Genomic DNA, 19,622 nt, shown 5'->3' on the forward strand with positions numbered 1-19,622 from the left:
TGTAAATATAACATATTTCAACATTTATGATCTGGTTTATAAATGTGTATGTGTTCAAATATAACTATCTATGCTTATACATTCATATAATTTTATGAATAATTTAAATTCTTCAAGTCTTGATTTATAATACCGGGTACCTTTATTTACTATTAGCAATCATAAAAAATAATTTTGCATGGAATTGACATTAAATTGTATAACAATGGCATAACGATTATGCTATCTGAAAGCAGTGCTTATGGCATACATATTCTATCTACTTTTCATAAAATTCAATTTATTGATGGTTATGAAATATTCTTCCGTAAAGTCGTATCTAATTGGTCAGCTGTTTTTTGGACTAAGTGTATTGCATATATCATAGACGTATAAATATCAAGTTTATGTACAAGATTTGTTTCACACTAGTATCAGTATATAATGATTCTATGGAACCGTCTAGATTTTTTTATGTTCTAAGTATTAACATTGAGTCAAAAGAGTGTTTTCTTATATAAAAATCATTAAAACTGGCTTTAAAATTGAAGAAAAATTATTTGTTTTTTTAAGAATGGTTACTGTCACAGAGATGAGAGTTCAATGTTAAAGAGATGAAAGAATCCTTTCATTGATAAATCTATGTAAAAATTAATAATACATGTATTTTGAAATATACATGATCTAAAATGGTGTTGTTATTTATTTATATTAGATTTTAACCTGGTAATGTTATTGGTAATGTCTTGATAATAAGTGAAGCTTGATTGACCAATAATATTACATGAACATTGCAAAGTAGGTGTGTATTTGCATTTATCTTTTATTAATGGTATATTGTTTTGTCCTGTGTTTCATGTATATCAATAATTCATCAAAATTTATTTAGCCCTTAGCAGAATATTTGCATAATCATATATTTTTTGTAAGAAATCTTGCTTTACACATCAAATCACACATGAAAAGTGGAGAGTTTAGTTTGGGACGTCGGAAGCACATTTACTTTATTGTAAACATGACTTAAATACCAACGTAGATAGCACAGTCATTTTCATGAAAAGAAGCAAGACCAGTTTGGCCTAAATTATGTCTTAAATACCTACTAGTTGTATTTTTTAGACTGAATTCATAGTTTCAAAAGGATCACAGTAATCCAGTAGTTGACCCTCTTTTCTGTTAAAGTGCATTTTATAGGTCTAGTTTCTAGACCTCACTCTTTCGATCCTTTCGACCAAAATCAATTTGTAATAGAAAGACATTTGAGTGTGATGCGCATGCTAACAAAAAATTTTGTCTGTCCATGTGGCCAATGCCAAATTTGGCAGAAACTGCCAGAAGTCAATACTATGATGTTCACCATCAATGTGTGTGATTACGATGTGATAATGTCAACATTACTGATGGACATAATTAAAGTATTTACTTTGTATTTGCCAGATATGTTACACCTTCTTCATGGTATGCTAGTGACAGTTTTGTACATATTAAACTTTATAAACCTACTGCAATAACCAAAATTTAGTAACAATTAGTCCTCCATGTAATTATTCTAACTTTTTTTTGACATTTTTTCCTTTTTAGAGTTTTTGTATTAAACATTTTTGTCAATTTTTCTTTTTGAATAAACAGTGGCTATCTTGTTTGAAGCAATTGGGGTAATTAGCCAGTATTCTTCAAAAGAATCCTAAGTGTATCATTCAAACAATACCTAGTAGCAACTGGTCCTTCACATGATCTTTTAAGATTTTATCAATAGAATATTTTGTCCAGTTCTCTACTTTTTGTAACAGTTAAGGCAAGTTAAAAGGAGGTTTTTTAATGAGGATCATAAATATACCTTTTCATTAAGTTTGATAGCAATTCAGGATATTCCTGAATTTTTGATAAAATATCATCATATGATAAGGTTTTCCTTAAGATAGCAGGCAATCCAGGATATTTAAATGTTCGACAATCATTATTCGTCAGATTACAGCACCTTGTTTTAATATCTAAACATTATACTAATTTGGATATATTGATCTACCAATAACCAACCTGAATGTCTTATTCTTTCACTTTTCTGTTTGTCTGTCAATTCCTCGCCATTGCTGTAAACTTCATCATCAAACACTAAACTATCATTATCAGACCCAATCTCTCCTTCTATGCTTCGATTCTGTTTCCTTTCCTTTACTGTACCGACATTGTTTTGTGTGGAATCAGGGCTTGTTTCCCCAGATTTTCCAGTAAAGTCCAAAGCATTCAAAAGAGTTTGGTGTTGAACCTGAAGTGATGGAGTTTGATTGACTTGTCCCTGCTAATATAGAAATGAAAAAGAAATATTAACCTGAATACAAGTCCTAATGACTCATACATGTACAGATTGAACAATTGCTTCTCTCGGTGGTTCAACTAAAGATTTCAATTCATCGGTTTAATTTCAATTGTTTAGAACAATGTTATCAATCACAGCGTTTTGGTGTACACTTTTGAAAATAGTACCCAGAATGCATTAGATTCTGAAGTGGCAAGTTTACATTTAGCTGTTCCTCTCCTACCAGTCAAGTGCAGAGCAGGATATATACATATGACATTAACAGATATTAAAACCTCAGGCAGTCATGTTTTCAATCTGATAGGAACTAAATGAGAATCACTTGTAGAAGACCATGTATACAACATTCCTACAAAGTTTAGATGAAATAGGACAAGTAGATTTATAATAGAAGGTGAAATTATTCACAGGTTTTCAATAAGTACTATGTGCCACAATGATTAATATTAATAGAAGATTGATTATCTGGGGTCTTCCCATTATAAATCTAAAATTTTGTGAGGTCTAGATCCTCTAAAATACAGAAGATTATTAAAAAAAAATTGGCCAATCAGAATCAAAGATTGCACATGGAGTAATTTTTTTTCAGCTGATTGAAAAGATAGGAGGAACTCATAAAGGACCTACCATACATTACTCCTGCCAGACTTGCTTTAAAATGAACATATTTTTGTATTTAAAGGAATTTGTGATTACTTAAATATGAATTGTTTGTTTGTCATTACATCAAAAGACATGTATGCTGATTAAACAGAATGATCAATCAGGCATCTAAATTCCTTCTTTGCATTTTCAAAGGTGAATATTTCTTTACAGAAAACAAGATAATTTTATAAAATATTTCCTTTTGAATCATGAGTGAGTGTTAATGTTTTATACCAGTAATGGATAACTGTGGATTCGTTCATTTTGTTGGAAACAATTTTTCGTTGATTAAGAATATATTGCATTTTACATGGATACTTGAAATGGTTTCATGGTTTTTACAACTTCTGCACACAAGCTTATCCGAAATTTGCATTTCGTTGAACCATTACATTCATGAATCACCTTTATCCACAAAATTAGTATTCCCATGAATAATAATGAGTCCACATTATACCGGAAACGGTTTGAAGCATACCTGTAACATGGATTGTTGAAACTGTAACAGGTTAACGAGGTACTGCTGTTGTATCATTCTCTGTAGCTGTTCTGCTGTATTTCCCTCGGGAGAAATGACCATCACTGGAGTGCCAGGTTTATCACCATTTTTATCCTCAGTATTGTTGTTAGAGGTTGCTGCGTCATTTTCACAAGAGTTGATCTCTCCTATGTTTTCTTTGTCAACAATCTGAGCTATATCTGGGGCATTCTCTTGATCTCTTTCCTTGTCCTCAGAAGGAGGCTCCATGGACTCCTTCTTGACTTGAACATTGAGGATGTCAGTTGCCATCTTTAATTCACATGCTAGTCGGTGTTTAAACTGAAAAATATAATGAAAAAAAAGAATAAATTTAAAGATCTTGAAATTTCCAAGTATGAAAATTTCAGAATTCAGAATCAGTTTGGACCTTATATTGATACATATGTTTGTTGGTCTCTGGATTTAAGCACACCTGATTATTTACCAATTTATTAAAAAATATGGCAAATTTCCTGCAAAAAATAATTGTTCTTGTATGTACATTACCAGAAAACAAAAAAGCATCAATAAAAAAAAATAACCAAATAAGATGATACTGGTAATCCAGTCACAATTCTGTGGAGTGGTACCAAGCTGGTTAAAATCAACAAATGACTCAAAGATTTTTTTTTAATATGAATTTATATTATATCCATAGGACAACATTCCCCACTTGCCCTGCTTGCTGTATCAAAACCCTATTTTTGCATTCATTTTAATTGTGATAGTGCAAGCAGGGGAATGGTGTCCTATGGTTACATATTCTAGTTTATTTTTACATTTGGTATATTAAGCCCATCTTGTTCATTAGTATCACTCAATGTTTCTTCCTTTATCTTGATTATATTTTCTTCCAATTGCCAGTCACTTTCCTTTACTTTCATTTCAACACCACTACTGCACAAATTTGTTGTTGGAGATTTGGTTTTTCTTGCTTCAGACAGTTTGTTTTCTGGTTCAGTCACATCTGTAGAAATATTATAGTGCTGTAAATGTTGATTCAGTTTTTGAAAAGAACTAAATATTATAGAACAATGCTTGCAGTATGTGCATTTATGATTGGAAAGAGTTTTTCTTGATTTGAAACTCTTTTTGCAGTCATCACATGGCGATGTGGCACAGTTATGTGATTTCAGCTTCTGTGAAGACACAAATAATCTATCACACAAACGACAAATGTTGCATTGATGATTTTGCAGGAAAGATTTTTTGTTATAAGTTTTCCCACATCTAACACACTTGTAAACACTGCCATTGTATGAGTAAGTTTCTTTATTTCCTAAGTCAGTCATGCTGTTTCTTCTGAAAAGGTAAAAAATAAAATATAGTGGGTTTTTTAAGACACATGCATGATTATGACAGTATAAAATTCTGAGAAGTCACTAACCATGAAAATTCACAAATAGTACAGATTTTCCCTTTTGTTACTGTAACAACAGTTAAATTTCCTGACTGAATGTTTTGAGATCTCCTTTGAATATCTGAGGATTGGTTCAAGTCAGTTGAAAATTATATTTAACTAGAATAAAACCCTATAAAAATTCTTCACAAAACTGCAATCACATGCCTGAATTAAATTGAAAACCAAATAATTGACATGTCAGCAAGGGCTCCATATGCTCATTTTTGTTTGAGGCACAGAAACAAATAAATAATACTGATGCAAGAAAGTAGTTCAAGTTCATGAGGTATAATTTTCCTTAATTTTGACAACAGGAATTAATTCAGGAAGTGTATCTCTATAAATATAACGGTTTATTTAAATTCAAGCACTATGTATTTTGACGAATAATTCCTAAATGGTGGGTAACCAATAATTTTTTTACTCTTGGAAATCAATTTAAAATAGAAAATTGAATTTCTAAGAAATTTTATCAAAAGCCAGATGTTTCTTAAAATTTGTTATATTTAAAGTTATTTTGAATTATTTTTCACATTTTTTATACGAGGAATCAATTTGGAAAGCATATTATACCTATATAACAATTTTAGTTGCAAACTAGCAAAAATGGATGTTTCTCAAAATTTGAGATTTGTTTACAAAAGTAAGCTACTGCTGCTACTTGTGTAGAAGTCAGCCTACTTATAAGTCATTTGACATTTTCATGTCAGAAATCCAAGACTTAACTTTTGACCATCTTATAAGTCGATGATTTTTGCCATTTTTTCTGATGTAAAAATTGGCTGATGCATTTCTGCACGTGTTAAAATAGTTTATATCTTCTAATTAAATTAAGGCAACTTTATTTTTTCTGCGTGATTCTGGTCACATAATTTGTACTTCCACAATGTGCAAATTGTTTCTGTTTCATGGATCAATGATTCTTTTTTTAAATCCTAGCACAAAAGACAATTCACATTATTGTGACTTTTTTTAACAAACACTAAGTTATTTCAAAATTACTGAAGGAGTTTTGCTCATTTTTAAAGGTTGTTCAGTAAACCTATAGTTGCTAGGTGAATAGCTGACTCATTGGCAATCATACCACATCTCCTTATTTTTATATTCTAGTTTCCAAATACCAAATACTTAAAAAGTATTTCTCTTCATCAACCATTTCCAAAAAATATTTGGTTGGTAATTTTTATACCCTTAGTTTTTCTCTTAAAAAGCGCAGGTATAATTAAAGCAACACACTACCGGTAGTTTAATAATTTCTACTTAATCCTGCTTCATATTTTTAACCCAAAAGAATCAACACTTCTGTTTTTAAATATTTCATTTTACTGCTATAAACTTTAAAAAAAACTTTTAACAGATTACCCACTTGAACTTACAAATACCGGTATCTGTAATTACAATACCATTGTACATGTTGTAATTTTACCAGTATATTTTATAATTCTTATATCACTTAAGGATATGTTTACAATTATAGGTATGCCAGTACATTTACATTTAAATCTAATTCAAAAATACTTACCAAAAAACACTGAAGATGTTCTAACTGCAATTCAGTTTCTTCACACAACTGCAAACAATAAGGTGGTTCTTTTGGATGAAGTATCATCATCATATGGCATACATTTCAAATAAAACTGACTTCACACTATTAAAATCCCCTGTTCAGTGAACCGTGATAATGAACATGTTACTAAGTTTCAAGTTGATGTGACCCCTGTGAACTTCATGGTTAACTACTTTAAAATGAAAAACTTTAACCTGAGAATGTACTGGTTTTCACAGTATCACATGTCTATGATTATTGAACCGAAAAAATGGGGGCAAAAGCTTATTTTGGAATATTTTTTTTTTAAAACTTTACATCACAATGAGCATGTTTACTAAGTTTCCAGTTGATGGGACATTCACTTCCTGGTAAGCAACCTTGATTAAATGCATTAACCTGACACGGACGGATGAACAGACAGAGTAATCAACAGTCCATAGACCAGATAGCATAATGTAGGTGAGCATAAAAAATCATGAGTAACAACCATTTATATCTATGCACTGCAAGTATGAAAGCTCATTTAAATCTGATTAACATACAAAATTTCTAGAGAGTGTAATGTGCAAAAATCTGTTACATACAAGCAAACACCTTATAAAAGTATCCAGATTTTGATAGCTTGTGTATTTTCATATATTTTGTTATATACTGAGCGACAAAAGAAAGGATACACTTATTTATTATCAAATTTTCAAAAAATAGGTTTTACAATAAAATTAACAAATGTATGAAAGACAGACAATGAAGTATGCATCCTAAAAAAAGTACAGCTGAGTAACAGTTTTGGCACAATGTCAAAAACAACAGATGAGATCAAAAATCTGGAATAACAGTACGTTTCATCAGATGTTTAGCGTTTGAAAAGTCAATATCTTGTGTGTCCACCATTGGCATAAATTACTGCTTGAAGCCTATGTCGCATAGACAAGACAATTTTGGAAATTGTAGCCTGAGGCATGTTGTTCCACTCCTGTTGTAATGTTTGGGACAATTCTTGCAGTGCAACAGGTTGGCTTTGCCTTGAGCGAACTCTGCGGTTAAGTTCATCCCATATGTGCTCGATAGGATTCATGTCAGGAGATTTCAATGGCCATGGCAACACATCGATGTTTTGTTGCTGCAAGTAGGCATTTGAAACTCGAGCAGTATGGGGACGGGCATTGTCATGGTGAAATGTTATTCCATATCTGTTAATGAAATTAACCACTTCCGTTGACAGAATTTCATCTCTAAAGCGTTGGGCATTAAGTGTTCCATTCCAGTCCGGTTGCATGTAGATATGCCACCCCAAACCATGACACTAACACTTCTAAATCTGTCATGCTGTTGGACACAACAATATGCAAACCGTTCACCCGATCGTCTATAAACTCTTGCTCGACCATCTGAATGATGGAGAGTGAATCTGTACTCATCCGAAAACAAAATATTGTTCCATTCATTGTTGAGTCTCCATCAAAAACGAGCTTGACACCATCTTAACGGCTCTTGTCTGTGTCGTTGTGTCAGTGTCGGTCCCCTATAAGCACGTCTAGGACGAAGATTAAAAGACCGTAGTCTTCTACGGACTGTTTGTGCACTGATACATTTGCCCTGAACAACACCAGTCGATGCCCGAGGAGGCATAAACCTATAGAGCAAATGTCGTATACGAATGAATCTGTCGTCAGCAATTGTTGTTACCCGTGGCCGCCCAGACCAAGGTCGATCAACCATAGAACCAGTCACTTGGAATCTCTGCTGTAGCCGATATAATGCCAAATGTTTACAGCCAATTGCTCTTGACACAGCAGTTATACCCATGCCGGCTTTAAATGCCAATTGCACGTTCCCGTAATGCGGGCATAAGACGGGGCTTTTTGAAATGTTTTCTTGTAACTTACGACTGAATACAGTAACGATGTCGAGCAACATCAAATTTAGGCGAATTTAAATAAAGATTTTTCTGCTCGTGCAAATTTTCCAAAATTCGAATTTAAATACTGTGAAGTACTCACCTGTTGTACAGGTAAAAAAATATGTATCAGCCATAGTTTTACCTAATTAAGGCGTGTATCAAGTTTCATTTTTATATCTTTAGTTTTAAAAAAAATATTAAAAAAATAAAAGTGTATCCTTTCTTTGGTCGCTTAGTATATATAATCAGATGAATTTTATTCATACTGAGTCTTGAGAAGAAATTCCCTTGGCCAAAACAGCTAAAGAAATGTAACCTTTTCTTGTCTTGTATTTACCACTCCTGAGAAAGATATATCTGTTCAATACAATACAAATACAGTTATTAACTGATAATTGCAAGTTTTCTCAATGGTAAGCGTGAACAATACACTGACAGGCCAACGCAAATAAACCCACACCACATAGAGTGCAATATGGAATATCAATGCAGATGCTTTTTTCACCTGAAGCCCGTTCTAACAGACTACTTTTTTCATCTTTAGCCCTTTCTAACTGACTACTTTTTTCAACTTTAGCCCTTTCTAACAAACTACTTTTTCACCTTTAGCCCTTTCTAACAGACTACTTTTATTCACCTTTAGCCCTTTCTAACTGACTACTTTTTTTTCACCTTTAGCCCTTTCTAACAGACTACTTTTTTCACCTTTAGCCCTTTCTAACAGACTACTTTTTTTCACCATAAGCCCTTTCTAACAGACTACTTTTTTTAACCATGAGCCCTTTCTAACAGACTACTTTTTTTCACCTTGTGTCCTTTCTAACTGACTACTTTTTTCACATTTAGCCCTTTTTAACAGACTACTTTTTTTCACCATAAGCCCTTTCTAACAGACTACTTTTTTCACCTTTAGCCCTTTCTAACTGACTACTTTTTTTCACCATAAGCCCTTTCTAACAGACTACTTTTTTTCACCTTTAGCCCTTTCTAACTGACTACTTTTTTTCACCTTTAGTCCTTTCTAACTGACTACTTTTTTCACCTTTAGCCCTTTCTAACAAACTACTTTTTCACCATAAGCCCTTTCTAACAGACTACTTTTTTCAACTTTAGCCCTTTCTAACTGACTCCTTTTTTTCACCATAAGCCCTTTCTAACAGACTACTTTTTTTCACCTTTAGCCCTTTCTAACAGACTCCTTTTTTTTCACCTTTAGACCTTTCTAACTGACTCCTTTTTTTCACCATAAGCCCTTTCTAACAGACTCCTTTTTTTCACCTTAAGCCCTTTCTAACAGACTACTTTTTTTTCACCTTTAGTCCTTTCTAACCGACTTACTATTTTCAAACATTGTTGGTGTATTGAGTGTGTTGTTCATTGTTTGTACATTATTTTTCTGTAGGATTTGTTGTTGGAGGTTGATCTGGTCGGTTGTACTGTCAGTGTCCAGTATTTTTAAAGGTCCTTGTTATCCTTAATATGTATCATATAAGCACATTCAGATCCAAATTTGACATACATTCACAAGATTTTTTACTCACAAAAGTTGGTTTACATTTAATAGCAAACATCAAATGTAAGATTTCGTAATTTTAATGCAATTATCTTGAGGAATTATGATCTAATAACAAAATATTAAAGATGCAGATCAATGAACCATGAAAATCAGTTGAATTTTGAAAGACAAGTACACCTAAAAAGAGATATTTAATCTAAATATTGTTGACTCACTTAGTTGCTGACTAAATTACAAAAACTATAACAAGTTACGTCTTTACACTATTTTCTTTGGATGTGTGCCGATAGATATTTAAGTCTGGGAGAGCATGATTTATTAATTAGTTGTAATTGGCTATTCTCAATTGAATTGTTTCATATTTTTTATGTTGGGGCCTTTTATAGCTGACTATACGGTATGGGTTTTTCTCATTGTTGAAGGCCGTATGGTTGCCTATAATTGCTTACATCCACTTCATTTGAACTTTGGTGAATAGTTGTCTCATTGGCAATCATACCCAATCTCCTTATATCTATAATGAACTAGCCAGTACTCTTAGATCGGAACTTTTGTCTTTTGTCTATCTGTTTTTTGTACATTAATCTAAAGAGTCAAGGGTTGAGCACTCACTAACATGTTCAACCTTGCCACATTCTTTATGAACATGTACCAAATCAGTAGCCTGTAATTCAGTAATTGCCATTGGTTGTTTTTCATTTTTCGTTTGTCAATAATCAGCCTGTTGGTTTTTTCATTTGAATTTTTTCAAATTTTGTCATGTCATGTCCTTTAATAGCTTATTATACGGTATGGGTTTTGCTCATTATTGAAGGCTTTACTTTTCCTTATTTTCATACTAGACCATAAAAAAACGGTCAATACAACTGGCAGACTTTACATCTAGGTGAAACAAGATTGCACACGCTGAAATGTCTCGCTTGCTTTATGGGTCATAATTTAACTTTATGTTGAAAAGTCTTTAAAGAATAAGGTCTTACTACAGGTATATGTATCACATTAACTTAACATTATCAACAAGAGGCTCTCAAGAGCCTGAATCGCTCACCTGCATTTCAGAGGAGAAGATTTTTAAATGTTAGCAAACTTGATGAACAAATTGTGTAAAATTGTCTTTAAAGGGCAATAACTCCTTAAGGGGTCAATTGACAATTTCGGTCATATTAACTTTTTTGTAGATCTTACTTTGCTGAACATTATTGCTGCTTACAGTTTATAAATATCTATAATAATATTCAAAATAATAACAAAAAACTGCAAAATTTTGTTAAAACTACTAATTCGGTGGCAGCTACCCAACAATGGGTTGTTCGATTCATCTGAAAATTTCAGAGCTGATAGATCTTGACCAACTGAACAATTTTACCCCATGTCACATTTGCTCTAAAAGATTTAGTTTTTGAGATATAAGCCAAAAACTGCATTTGACCCTTATGTTCTATTTTTAGCCATGGCGGCCATGTTTGTCGTTTGATACAAACTTCGGATACAAGTTATAAACAAGATACCCTAAGGAACATTTAGCTAAAGTTTAAAGGTAATTGGCCCAGTAGTTTCAGAGGAGAAGATTTTTAAATGTTAGCAAACTTGATGAACAAATTGTGTAAAATTGTCTTTAAAGGACAATAACTCCTTAAGGGTTAAATTGACAATTATGGTCATATTAACTTTTTTGTAGATCTTACTTTGCTGAACATTATTGCTGCTTACAGTTTATATATATCTATAATAATATTCAAAATAATAACAAAAAACTGCAAAATTTTGTTAAAACTACCAATTCGGTGGCAGCAACCCAACAATGGGTTGTTTGATTCGTCTGAAAATTTCAGAGCTGATAGATCTTGACCAACTGAACAATTTTATTCCATGTCAGATTTGCTCTAAAAGCTTTAGATTTTGAGATATAAGCCAAAAACTGCATTTGACCCCTATGTTCTATTTTTAGCCATGGCGGCCATGTTTGTCGATGGATCAAAACTTTGGATACAATTTATAAACTAGATACCCTAAGGAACATTTAGTTAAAGTTTGAAGGTATTTGGCCCAGTAGTTTCAGAGGAGAAGATTTTTGAAATAGTTTACGACGACAGACGATGACAGACGACTACGACGACGACGGACGCCAAGTGATGGCATAAGCTCACATGGGGCCCTTTGGGCCCCCGTGAGCTAATAATTCAATAAAATGAGGTCCAGGTAAGATGAATCCTGCCAGATGGACATGTACCCCATACTACCATTCCATGCACCCAAAATAGTTTGCCTATTGCTTATAGTATCTGAGAAACTGGCCTAACCACATAAAAACTTATCATTAACCCTGAAATATAAAATTAAGGTCAAGGTCAGATAAACCATGCCAGACAGACAAGTACATCATACAATCATTCAATGCACCAAAAATAGTTTACCTATATATACTTGAGAAAAGGACCATACTGAAAAAACTGATCATTGATCACTGATCCATAAAATAAGGTCATGGTCAGGTGAACCTTGTCTGACAGACAATTTATACCATGCAATGATTCTTTATACCAAATATGGTATAGTTATCCAATCATGTACTCATAAGTCGCTGAACCATGAAAATGAGGTCAAGAACAATAGACACATACCAGATGGAAACCATTGATCTGTATACAAAATAAATTTTACTTATTACTCTACATGAATACCCTTAATTATAGAACAATGTGTACATATAAGCTTGATCATGGGAGATAACTCTATACTACAGATGTGTTGAATTCAGGAGAAGATATTTCTATTGGATTTTGCAGCAAATCGAGCAGTTTTGATACACATAAAAATCATTTTTCATTTTTTAGGAAATGCAATTAGATTTACAGGGTTGCTCTTCGTCAATAAAAATTAAAAGAGATGTGAAGTGTACATTCAATATACACTTCACATCTCTTTTAAATTCAGACCAGCATCAATCTGTCAATGTGTCGTGCCCTGGATCCGCCCTGATACCAGCATTTTGAAAGCACACAGTCTACAGACTAGAAATTCTGAAGTAAATACCCCAATAAATAATCAAAATATTAGTGAAATTTGCACAAGCTTCATTTCTTTCAATTTTGATTTAACAAAATTTTTCCATTTATTTTATGTACAAAATGTATTTTTGATAGATATTCAGAAGTGTTATTATTGTCAACTTAATATATACATTTTTTTTGTACATGAAATATGTGATTTTTCTTTTATATAAGTTAATTTGTCTACATCAATTCAAAAGAATTCTTATAAAATGCCATGTTTTTGAAATGTTTTTTTTTTATATAACCTTACAAAGGAATTACTGTCAACACTTTCGCAGCAGTACTAGTAAAATGAAAGTAAAGCATGTAAAGGCTATTACCTTTCACCATGGATAGGTCAGCATCTGATAAAAACTTCCTACTAAGATTGAATCCATTAGTATTATAACCTAAACCTACGACAAATTGCCTCACAGTATCACTCCAACAAAAAATGTAAATAGTGTTTGTTTGTTAAATGAAGTTATTTCCTGCCTTATTAGAAAAAGTCACGCTTTGACGATTCTTATTATTGCATGCAAAATCCATTATTTGAGTTAAATACCACGGTATTAAATACCCCTACAGTACATGGTACCGGGTATTGAATTGGTAAATAAAAGACCCGCTATGTTCTATGAAGCGGTTGAACAGATCTTTAGTCAAATGCATTATAGCGGAACATTTTGTTTTGGGACAATTACTCCCTTTCCTTGTCAATTGATCCTGTCACTTAAAATGTTTTCATTAAGGCACATCCTTCATTTTTATCACTCAGAAATTAATGTGTTTTTTGTGTTCATTTTGCGGTTAAATTTTAAGCTTTTTATTCAATAATTGTGGCAGTTTATTTCTTTTTTAGACTTCACATAATAAAACTTTATCAAGATTTAAAAGTATTTAAGGTTTAATATAAAATTTTATTATAAAAATTCAATGGCAAAAAAATAAATAAATAAACACATTAATCAAGGTGATATGAGACTTTTATGGTAATAAATAATCCTTAATATTATGATAGTGAAAGGGTTTTTAATTATATGCAAATATGACATTATGTACATCTGACGGTTGCAATTCATGGGTGATTGGCAATATTGCATATACTCCTTAAACTGAAAACAAATACAATGTACATGTAAAACTTGTATTTCCTTTGAGTAAAAAGTGTCAAGAGGCCAAAGAAGATCTGGTTGACATTTTCTTGCTGCTTCAAATGAAAAATTATTCATATATATATATATATTATGTTGCAGAAGAAGTAAACTTAAAGGCTTATTGTTTGGTTGCTGACTCATTGGCAGTTATCGCTCCCGCCAATCTCCTTTTAATCGTTTTTAATTCTTCAGATAAAAGTGAAAACCTTGATTGTAATGGTTATCAAACAAGGTTTTCACTTTTATCTGAAGAATAAATTACAAATATGGTCATCATTTAAAATAGACAATCAATGTACTTCTTATGAGGCAACTCATATGAGGTGTAATAACTGTACCTCTCTCTACCTTTTCATTAGTACATGTATATCTGTAATATTTATAAATGTTAACTGAAAAATTCATTTGAAATTCAAACATATTTGATGTGCATCCCATAAATCGGAGAGTTGCCATGATGTCACTCAGCTGAGAGCTGTGAATTTATCTGTTCAAGAAGTTTCCATAATTTGGTATGGAGAGTTAACCTTAAAATGTGAACATTGTTTTGTTCTTTTTGATAATTCCCAAAAATTCCTTTTCAAAGAAAAACATTAAGAAAAAAATAATTCTTCTCTACAATTTCATAATACACATTCAAGTATAAAATTGTGGAACTTAGTCCTAGTGTTTTATTCCTTTCTACAGTGCACAAATATTAAATTTTATATTAAAATTATGATACAAATATATCAAAATAAAACAATTGTCTTCTTCTGTAGAACTATTTAAAGGCCTTTAATTAATTTGAAAATTTATTCTTATTAATTAAAGATTATGAAACTTTTTGCACTGTTTTATTGCAAGGATTTATATAGTATTACAACACAAATCCTTGTTTATTGGTACCCAATTCATTTTTAGTTTCACTCTGCATACTAATGAATATGAAATGTCTAATGAAATCAGCAAACTCTTCTTTAGATAACATGCAAGTCTAAAAACTTATTTTCTTAATTAAACAGAAATAAATACATCTTACCAGTTAAGCAACAAATGCCATATGATACTAAATTTGACATCAGTGTGACCAGCCATGGGAGACAATTATACAACTGCTGATAAAAAAGCCTTGACACACCTGACCCACCTGCAGAGTCAATCAGATGTGACAAATTACAGGTGATTTATCAGGGATTACCTAAGATTGAACTTGATAATTACCTTGTCTGACAATAGGCAGTCTTTAACACCAATCTATATGACAAATAGAATCAATTTTACAATCAGGAGTCTTATAGTAATCTGTTTATAAGCTTTGACAACATGCTCTTCAGCTAATCAAACCTCTTACTGTTTATTTACTTAGTGTTTACAGTTCCTTTGTTGATTTAATTCAACCATAACATTACCACCCCCCTATAGATAATATTTCTGATAAAAAGAAAAATTGTATCACTTCTCCTCTTTATTTCCATACACATCACAAAGAAAAGAACGGACATACTAGCTTGATCTTTAAGTTTATTTGTATCAAAACAAGTCATATCAAGAAAATCATTTTAAAAATCCAATGTCAGATTATAGTTTTTGTCAAGTGTATTTTTATTGCATTCATGTACAAGTTTTTTTTGCAGTACATTTTTTCATAAAAAAATTATTTTACTGTGTTATATAAATTTTCTATTGTAACAGTTCCGTTTAATCAAAATACCATAAATATATATTCCCCAAACTTGAACAAACCGTTGTGAAAAATAAATCAGTAAATATATTGAAGCAAGCTGTTATCAAATGTCACATTCGCTCAACATGTCTCGGTAGCTATAACGAAACAAAGGAGGTCTATAGGATCTAATGAAGTAGAACGTAAGCCGTGACTGAGGAATCAATAAACTGTAAAGATAAGGCAAGATAATGGCCGTCTGATCACATGTTACAGGGAAACATTATACTGTGTAATTACGGTCAAATTACACAGAAGCTAAATTGAAAAATTTTCTCTATTAATTTTAATTACAAAAAATATACTTAATATGGATATTAATTAATTTGCCAACTCTCATTTAGTTGCAATTCTGTAGAAATACTAAAAATGTTAAGATTTGTCCACATAAAAAAAAACTTAAAATTTACGTAATTTGCAATGTTAATAGAGATTTATTAGTACCTCTGATGATAGCAAATAAGAAATGAGAGGGGGCCACAATAAGTCTGAACCCATACCCTAAATCATTCACAATATTGTAAGCAAAAAATCTAATTACATATAACAATATTTGTTTCACAAAATAATGCTTTTTGAACATTTTCAATCTTAGTATTTCTAAAAAAATGTGCAAGATTAGACAGCTTATGTGTAAAATGTAGAGAAATCAGAAGTACTACTGTTTAAAATACACTCTTAACAAGAAACTCTCAAGAAAGTCTCCCAACCTTATTGACCAGTTCTGCACAGATCACTCAGAAAGGGTTTGATAATCAATCTAGTCATTTGAATATAATACAATACATTGTCAGATGTGGATGGTATAATATAAAGCCTAGAAATTAGGTTTCTTCCTCAAAACAAATTACTACCATGAAATGGTTTCAAGTTAAGGCATTAAACCATGTCATCAATCTTTTATTATTGAACCTATATTTTCATGAACGCAGAATTGTCAAAATTCCTGACAGATAATTGTATAGTTGGACTAGCAGAGATACCTTATGGTATCTGATAGTTAAGTTAACATGCTATGAGTGTGGCATGGACTGATAAAATTATAACCCCTCCCAGTCTAAATGGTTAAGTGGATAAAAAGTATAATTGTCTGCATCTCTGTAAGACATCATACATGCTATAATCTCACCACCATTGTCACTTGAGGTCAAAAGCTTATCTTTATGCTGCAGGCAGTGGATGTTTAGTTATTTGAACAGGTCTCATTTTCATAATAAAAACTGTCCAGATGTACAAAAGTATAACAGTTATCCAAATGTACAAAATTATAACAGTTATCCAGATGTACAAAAGTATATCAGTTATCCAGATGTACAAAAGTATATCAGTTATCCAGATGTACAAAAGTATATCAGTTATCCAGATGTACAAAAGTATATCAGTTATCCAGATGTACAAAAGTATATCAACTGTTCAGATGTACAAAAGTATATCAACTGTTCAGATGTACAAAAGTATATCAACTGTCCAGATGAAAAAAGTACATCAGTTATCCAGATGTACAAAAGTATATCAACTATCCAGATGTACAAAAGTATATCAACTATCCAGATGTACAATAGTATATCAGCTATCCAGATGTACAAAAGTATATCAACTATCCTCATGTACAAAAGTATATCAGTTATCCAGATGTACAATAGTATATCAGCTATCCAGATGTACAAAAGTATATCAACTGTCCAGATGAACAGAAGTATCAGATATGAGATGATTTTGCTAATGATTTGCGTTTTAAGTAGGATGTGATTTTACCTACAGTATTTATCTTCTACAGTGATTATATTCTATCCACATTGGTCTTAGTGCCTGCAATGATCAACCAAGCAGACATGTTTATATCATTGTAGGAACTGTAACAAAGATTGTTGGTTTTTCTTCTTCAAATTATTACCATAAAGTTGTGTTCTAAAATAATGCATATTTATTGTGACCAACTGTTTATTTTTAGAAAGAATGAAGCATATATGTCAAAGCAGCTTAGCAGTCAGGGGTTGGGGAGCATAAAAATATCCTGCAGTTTATAATCTTAAAATAAATAAATGGAGAATGTGTCCCCATGGACACAGATGATGCCCCCTCTTGCATACAACATTATAAAGGGACATAACTCAAGAACAAAAAAGGTGAAGCTACCCAAATTTGTACTTGATCTGAGTTTTGTGGTAATAAGTATTGTGTAAAGGTTTCATAATGTTTGGTTTGGGCAAACTCAAGTAACAGAACAGAAACTAAAAATTTTGCAATTTTTCGATTTATAAATGGGCATAACTCGATAATGATTAAAGTGACACCACCAAAATTCAACTTGATCTGTGTTTTGTGGTAAAAAGCATTGTGTAAAGGTTTCATAACATTTGGTTGAGGCAACTTAAGTTAGAAAACGGAAACTAAAAATTTTGCATTTTTTTCCCATTTATAAAGGGGCATAACGAGAATGTTTAAAGTGACCCCACCAAAATTCAAACTTGATCTTTATTTTGTGGTAATAAGCATTGTGTATAAGTTTCATAACATTTGGTTGAGGCAAACTTAAGTAAGAGAACGGAAACTAAATATTTTGCAATTTTTCCATTTATAAAGGGCATGACTCTAGAACAGTTAGAGTGACGCTACCAAAATTCAAACTTGATCTGCATTTTGTATAAGTTTCATAACATTTGGTTGAGGCAAACTCAAGTTAGAGAATGGAAAATAATTTTGAGACATACGGACGTACACATACGTACGTACAGACGGACAAGGGTAAAACTTAATGCCCCCTCCACTACAGCGGGGGCATAAAAAGGCATATGGATTTCTTACCTTGCACATCCAGTTACAAGTAAGTTGCCTTACTTTGGTGACCAATCCTTCACAGATCATTCAGATAGGTTTAGATACTGATGACAGCCATCAGGGGCGGATCTCGGATTTTAGGTTAGGAGGGGCGCAAACTTAAATTTTCGCCGAGCTGAGCTTAATAAGGAAGTTGAAGAGAAAAGAATTTGAAAAAGCATTTCACATTAAAGCATGTTTGCATATGAAGCCTGATAACAAATTAACTAACTATCACACATGGCCCGTATGTGTTAAAATAATATATAAGTAGTCGGTAAACAGGAAGTTGATGAGCGATCAATCTGAAACCGTGTCACACAATATAGCATGCCGATATGAAGCCTGATAAAAAAATTTATGAAGCTCTGATTTTTAGTTCCTAAGATAAATGTTACAAAAATTTTATACATGGCCATTATGTTTTAATCATACATGTATTCCGTAAACTGGCAGTTGATCAGCGATGAATCTGAAAATATGTCATATAATAAAGTATGCTGAAACAAAGCTTATAACAAATTTCAGGAAGCTCTGATTTGAGAAAAATTCGAGGAATGGGACAGACAGACATACATGCTGACAGACAGGGGTAAAACAGTATACCCTCTTCCTTTGGAACAGGAGTATAATTAGTTTTTCAGTTATTTGTAAGATGTAGATGATTTAGTCTAGGAATTTGGATTCCTCCAACACACAAATGACTACCATGAAATTGTATGAATAAACAATGTATATGTTAAAACATTAAACCCTGTCATCAAAAATTTAGACTAGCAAGTAAGTTATAGCATCTAATAGAGAACATGTTATGACTATGGCATGGACTGAAGAAAAATATAACCCCCCCCCCCCAACATACCAGTTTTAATAATTGACTGGAAAAAAGTTAATTTTTTCCATCTCTGTAAAAATCAAGTCTTAAATTCTATTAACTCACCACCATTGTCACTTGAGGTCAAAAGGTTATCTTTATGCTGCAGGCTGAGGATGTTCAGTTATTTTAACAGGTCCCACTTTCATAATAAAAACTATCCAGATGTACAAAAATATATCAATTATCCAGATGTACAAACATATATC

General features: G+C 32.0%; 1 protein-coding gene and 1 long non-coding RNA gene across 7 annotated transcripts in view; both read right to left on the reverse strand.

Moving 5' to 3' along the window:
- The window catches only part of LOC127720729 (uncharacterized), a 187,233-nt gene that overhangs the window by 125,050 nt on the left and 42,561 nt on the right, over window positions 1–19,622 (reverse strand). The gene's annotated exons all lie outside the window — the stretch shown is intronic.
- The window catches only part of LOC127720698 (uncharacterized), a 53,079-nt gene that overhangs the window by 16,517 nt on the left and 16,940 nt on the right, over window positions 1–19,622 (reverse strand). For 3 of the 5 annotated variants that reach the window (XM_052227445.1, XM_052227443.1, XM_052227444.1), the window contains exons 2-3: window positions 3,420–3,761; window positions 2,017–2,278 (exon numbers count right to left, since the gene is read on the reverse strand). In XM_052227445.1, the coding sequence (XP_052083405.1) occupies window positions 2,017–2,278; window positions 3,420–3,731 (574 nt within the window). In that variant the 5' untranslated portion in view covers window positions 3,732–3,761. Of the gene's footprint in view, window positions 1–2,016; window positions 2,279–3,419; window positions 3,762–4,240; window positions 4,765–13,201; window positions 13,437–19,622 lie in introns of those variants that run through there. The other 2 variants (XM_052227442.1, XM_052227441.1) reach the window with 2 other exon arrangements.

The sequence above is a fragment of the Mytilus californianus genome, unplaced genomic scaffold (assembly GCF_021869535.1).
Source record: "Mytilus californianus isolate M0D057914Y unplaced genomic scaffold, xbMytCali1.0.p SCAF_11, whole genome shotgun sequence".
Taxonomy (NCBI): Eukaryota; Metazoa; Mollusca; class Bivalvia; order Mytilida; family Mytilidae; genus Mytilus; species Mytilus californianus.